The following is a 6,348-nucleotide window of genomic DNA, read 5'->3' on the forward strand; positions in this document are numbered from 1 at the left end:
CCCAACAACCCTAAAAAGGTTTCATAAATACCGCTTCACTTCCGAGCAAAAGCCTTTTTTTTGTCTAATTTGACTGGACTAATAGTAAAATGAAAATTTTTTGTAAATAAAATAATGAAGTATAAAATTTATTTGAAATTGAAACTGGCAAACATGATTGCTGCAATAAAAAAAAACTTTATATTTCTAAGTATTATCCAAAAACTGAATTGATAGCCTGATTTTTAATTTAGAAAAAAAATTATTTTGAATATTAATCAAAGAATTTGTAATTAAACAGATATCTGGTGATCTTGAGATACTGCATACATATCATAACTTCTAAGGATGTGTTTCGTTTCACGCATGATGCGCATAATGCATCATTAATCCTTGTTATTCACCAAATGTTAAACAAGGCTAAATAATGCATTATATATATCATGTGTGAAACGGAATGCATCTTAAATTGTCGTTATAAGCTTTGATTATGTTTGATAATACTGTGTCATGATATTTAGATAGCCTACCTTTTGGACGTTAAAATAGATGTACAGCCATCACAATCTGAAACACAAGGCGTATCAATAAAACAAGTGTGTTTCCTTGTAAGAGAACTTTTGACAATATTCGAAAATGAACCTTCTGAGTGTTTTGTCAAAGATTTAATCCATTTATTACCAAAGATCTGCTCAAAATTGGATGACGTTGTCAGCAGATTAAGACAAGATGACAATTGCAATTTTCGAAAAGGCGCAATATTATTATTGCACCTTCTCACTAGCATTTTTAATTGGAAAGGATTTTCGAGTGTAACATACAATACATTGCTACGTGGTCTGATATTTTTATTAGTTAATTATAGATAACAATTAGATATCTGACATGTATGTTATTTATATTTTATTGATATATCTTTTTAGAGGGATTACGTACTTTGGCTAGACAAGTCAATGAAGAAAATGCATTATTGCGGTCTTGTAAGGAACTCGTTGCAGAATCATACAAATATTTTGAATCATTGTTAGATATTGCTACCGAAATAGCATTAGCTAATGTTCTTGTCAACATGTGTCAATCATTAATGAAACATTCTGAGACTTATGTCCAAGAGTATAAGGGTAAACATGGTAAGTGGACTGTTACTGAAAATTTTTAACAAGAACAGTAGATATTTTCAACAATACAAGAAATTATAAATTCCTTATACTGATTGATTGCAGCAAAATTAGCGTATAAATTTCTTTGCTTGGAATGGCCTGAGGATAAGCATACTGGTCCTCAATATAAGTTATCTGTTATTCAGTTATTAAATAACTGGATGGATAATGAACCATCGCCATTAGAGGCAGTGACGTCAATTTTGAAATGGTTACCAGATGAAGTCTCCAATTTTGAAAATGTTAGTTCCTTAACAAGAATACCTTCTGTGAAAAAATATATTTTTCACTTGTTATATAAAAAACTATTTGACGGTTTAATTAAAGGTATTAATATAGCATTATTAGCGGTCAACTCGTAAGTATTATTTTATTTCTTTTTTTTATAAAAGTAGAAACTAAATTTTGTGTAGAAAAACATTCAATGAGTTTTATATTAGTTAGAATTTTTAGAATTTACACGTTAGAATTTTTACTAAAGATTTATTACGAATTTATTATGAATACACTAACTTTTTTCAAATTACTGATTACATTTTTTAGAGATCCAAAAAGAATAAAGGTATGGCACAATATTACTTCAAATGTTCAAAAACTTGTGCAAATTTGTAAAACGTTGCAAACAAAACCTACTATACGACTATTTTTACGATACATGCCACTGTTAATAAAACAATTTCTAAATACTGGTATGCCAATACTTGAACATAATCTGAAGTATCAAACAGACGACGTAACTAGTATTCTAAAAATGATGCAAAGTAAGAAATAAATTGTTTTTATTGATGAATTATATGGAATGTCTTGTGAACTATAATTTCAATTTTAATGATTAGTTATCTAACAAATTAACAAAAATTTTCTCACTAGAAAATCAAAAGATATCATTTATTATTTTACTCACAACTAAAATATTTTATTAAAATGATAAGTATCTAAAAGGTAAATTTTAGTTGATTTAGCTGTAATCTATTTAGTTCACAAAAAACTTTCTTTTTCAATCATTTTGTGATTATAAAGTTGTTAATTTTAGGACATTTTTGCTAAAAACTTGTTTTAAATTCATAAAAAGAATTTATTAAATTAAAATGTTGAATTATAAAACATTCTGTTTGCAAGCGCAGGTGTGTGTGCGTGCGTGCGTGCGTGCGTGTCTGATAGTAGAAAGAAAATAATATTCTTTTCTAATTTATTTATCATATATCATATATTTTTCTTATACATCATATATTATGTTTAGATGGTACGCGATACTTACATGCTATATGTTGCGACTGCACAGAAAAGAAGAATTTACCATTGTTTAAATATGTGCCTGCAGCGAAATCTATAGCAGAGAAATTTATTTATAGAGTCAAAGGGATGTTGGTCCTTAATGATAGTGCAGCAGCATTTTGGATGGGAAATCTTGTCAATAAGAATTTAGATGGTCGTGAAATTCTTTCACAGGTTTTTATTATTTTAGACTTAGATTTTATCTTACATTGTATCAAATAAAACAGAACTTGAATTTTAATTTATTAATTTTCCAGACATCATCAGAGGAAACTCCTTTACTAGACATGAATAAAAACTTGGAAGAATTAGTAAATGCATCATCTGAAATTTTGGATTCTGATTTAGGTGAAAAGCCAATAGAAGAGACAGAAGATGAAAATGAAGACATAGATGATTTGTAATTGTATAGGTAAGTAAAAAATAATGTTCTGTAATTTTATTACAGAAATAATATTATACTAAAACATTATGCAATTGTATAGTAATAAAAATTTAACAGTGATGAGACATGCTTAATATATTTTTTACTAAAAATTTAATAGTGATAAAACATTGTTTTATGTGCAAACATTATTTTATGTAGTAACTTAGGATAATTCACTCATTTACGTGGAGTGAATTATAAATTACTACAAAACCCTGTTTACGCGGAGGAACTATCGTAAGTTACTACAGAAGTAACGCTCGCGTAAACATAGTAAATAAGTATGTTTAAACACATTTTGAAAGATTATTAGGAAAACTGTATAGTAATGGTCAAAAGTACTGCATCGCTTATGGAAAGGGAAGTTGTTACTTTAATGAAGAAAGACGTACATAAATGATATAAAATTCTATTTTAGTACCTACTGTTTTATGCTTTGATAGGAATACTTTGAGAAAAAAAATCAAGATCTTAATGATTTAATTGATGTTGAATAATTATCATTGATGATAATTATTTAATGTCGTAATTAAATTTATGTACGTCTTTCTTCATTAAAGTAACGACTTCCTTTCCATAAGTGATGCAATACTTTTGACCGGTACTGTACATGTTCATGCACATACATTTTTGTATATAAAATGTACATATTTTCCACATACACAATGGGATTATTAATTTTGTATCAGAAAATTCAGAGTATTTTAATAATAATCTTAATTATTATTAGAATATCATAGAATATAATATGATTATAATATAATTCAAACAATTCAAAATTTTTTAGCGTTTGTTATAATAAAAGAATACATAACATAAAATTAAAATAAAAAGATATTTAAAATTTGAAGTGTATAGGTTTGAATGGAAAATCCATACGAATAAACCGGGCTAACTAAGAAGGTAAATGAACTAAGCTCGGTAAATGATGCGCGAAAGTTTTTTATTTATTTTTATTTTACATATTTTCCAACCTTTGAGTGCGTGCCGACTAGATTTGTCAGACTTGAAACACAGCTTCCGGTTGGAGTAGTAAAATCCTTCCCCCATACCTAATTAAATCGATTCGATTTAATTTTTGATGCTATATGCATATAAATAACTAAAGAAATCATTGCGAAAAATATTACCTCAGCCAGGGTTTGAACCTGGAACTTCATTCCGTGAAGGTGTCGTACCAATTCGACCACTGAGGCATGTGCTAATATTTATCGCAATAACCTATTATTAGTTGTAATATTACGCGTACTTTCTGCCAGCGTGATTTAAAATTCGAAGTATAGGTTCCAATGAAAAAGATATTTATTGCAAAATCTTGGTACTGACAGAGTTTAAAGTATCTTAAGGAGGATGGTTGCTCAAATCAAAATGATAAGAATTAGTTCAAATTTATGGAGGATATTTGTCTATGGGAATTGTCCATGTCAAAGTTGAAGACAATTGTCTGCATGGTTGTCGAGTAAATTGAAGTTATACTCTTAATACACGGCGACATAGTTAAATGACATTAGTAAAAATGTTACGACACCTGTGATGTAACTCTCGAAAGCATATTAAAAATAAAATTGTAAAAATAAAACAGCATATTGTAGCTGTTTTGCAAAGCTATCGAGCACGCTACGGAGAGCGGCAACATGGCATTTGAAAATCGGCCCTGATAAATGGAGCTATGCTATAATTCACTCACAATAAGTTGTACAGAGCAAATAAATTTTTGTATCGCAATTTTATGAAAAGAATTGTCAAATAACGCATTATTTTATTATTTTATCATTTTTATTTTGTTGTCCGTGTTATAAGAGTATAACTTCAATAATTAATTACTCGACAACCATGCAGACAATTATCTTAACTATTATCTTAACTATCTAAACGGTAGATAGATTAATATTCTCCATATATTTTAACTAATTTTTATTATTTTTATTTTGATCTGAGCAACCACTCTCTTTAAGGGGATCCTATAACAAAGGCCAAACTTCTTCGATGTCGATAATGTCAACATTTTTAATTCCTTTCTAATTCGTTTTTTATGTTACCGGCTTATATCTGTCCTTGTTTAACGAGATATTTATACGATACATCTGTCCTTGCCCAATTGTTGCGCCATCTCTCGCTACACGCAATACTGCTTATTCTATCAACTTGCATGTACTTTTGCATATATAAAAGTTAAAAGCATGCAACTTTTTTTCTAGGCTTTTAATTTTAGTTTTAACTGCACGATATTGTTCTTACATGTTTTCCCTACAGCGCCTGTATCTAATTTTGTATATAATAAACTGCAGTATTTTTGTATTAAGCAAATATTGTCGTCAGTGACAGCTCTGTGTGCCCAAAATTTTAATTTTTTTTGCGTTTTTGATATAAAATCGACTACAGCGCTCTACATTTTTGTGCGTACTTTAATTCTGTAAAAGAGTTTTGCAATTCCGTAAAGTCAATTAAAAGTTGTATGTATTTAACTAAATATCGGTAACGACTGCCACTGTAGGATCCCCTTAAGCTTTTTACTCTATTTACATCTGTCCATGTTTTCAAGAATTTCTTATGGAAATACATCCTGGAATATTATATATTTTTCTTGAGGTACTTGGCTTTACAATCATGTTACGGTATCATATACTTTATTGGATATAATATTTTTAATATCAAAGCATGATAATGTGGAAGAATTATACATGGTGTCCTAGGAGTAAAGATCACCACTTTGAGAGGTGATAGTATCAGTTATTTTAAGCAAAAATGTTATTATACTATAAACGATCGAGTGTCCTATTCCGAACGCTCGGTTTCCAAGAGCTATTTGAATGTACAGTGCAAAATTGCTGATAAGAGAGCTACTGTTTCTAATTTATTGTTCAAGTGACACATTTTTAACAGCATAATAAATTTTCTATAATTCCATTGTCAACATCAATACATTTATCTACTTTTTTGAAAACATAGCGTGTTGCTCGTCTGACAATGAGTGTATCGTGATGTTCCTTCATGCCATGTAGGCAATAGTATCTATTATTTAAGCGAGTAGTTTGTCTCGAATATTCATTCTTCTGTAAAAATATGTTACTTGAACAATAAATTAGAAACAGTACACAGTATCTCTTTCTTATCAGTAATTTTGCAACTGTATATTCAAATAGCTCTAGATTTCGGAAACCATTTGGAATAGGGCACTTGTCCACGTGAACATATTTGCTTAAGGGTCGACAGGAGTAACACTACTGACCTCTGTCGGGTTGCTTAGCTGCGAGTCCGTATTTTATTTATTATAAATTTTTTAAGAACCAAAATGGAAAATTCGGCTATGTACCAGCTTGCGGCTGATATTACTGATTAAAACGAGCATAAGTTTAATGAGATTCGTTAATTAATTTGGCTAAAATTTGGGAAAAGCTGTTCCTAAGCAGCTTTGCAGCTCTATTAGCCTATTAGTATATATATATATATATATATACTAATTACTGATTAAAACGAGCATAAGTTTAATGAGATTCGTTAATTAAT

The 6,348-nt window shown here is 29.2% G+C and overlaps 1 protein-coding gene across 1 annotated transcript in view; it reads left to right on the plus strand.

The window, feature by feature from the left end:
* Nucleotides 1-500: 500 nt before the first annotated feature.
* LOC112461500 (Fanconi anemia group D2 protein homolog) overlaps nt 501-6,348 on the plus strand; it is a gene marked incomplete at its 5' end in the record, with an annotated part of 17,177 nt that continues 11,329 nt past the window's right edge. The window contains 6 exons of the mRNA XM_025026756.1: nt 501-816; nt 903-1,109; nt 1,203-1,497; nt 1,683-1,900; nt 2,380-2,588; nt 2,672-2,826. Of these exons, the coding sequence (XP_024882524.1) occupies nt 501-816; nt 903-1,109; nt 1,203-1,497; nt 1,683-1,900; nt 2,380-2,588; nt 2,672-2,818 (1,392 nt within the window). The remainder of the gene's footprint in view (nt 817-902; nt 1,110-1,202; nt 1,498-1,682; nt 1,901-2,379; nt 2,589-2,671; nt 2,827-6,348) is intronic.

Source organism: Temnothorax curvispinosus, unplaced genomic scaffold (assembly GCF_003070985.1).
Source record: "Temnothorax curvispinosus isolate PA1 unplaced genomic scaffold, ASM307098v1 QBEX01011463.1, whole genome shotgun sequence".
NCBI lineage: Eukaryota > Metazoa > Arthropoda > Insecta > Hymenoptera > Formicidae > Temnothorax > Temnothorax curvispinosus.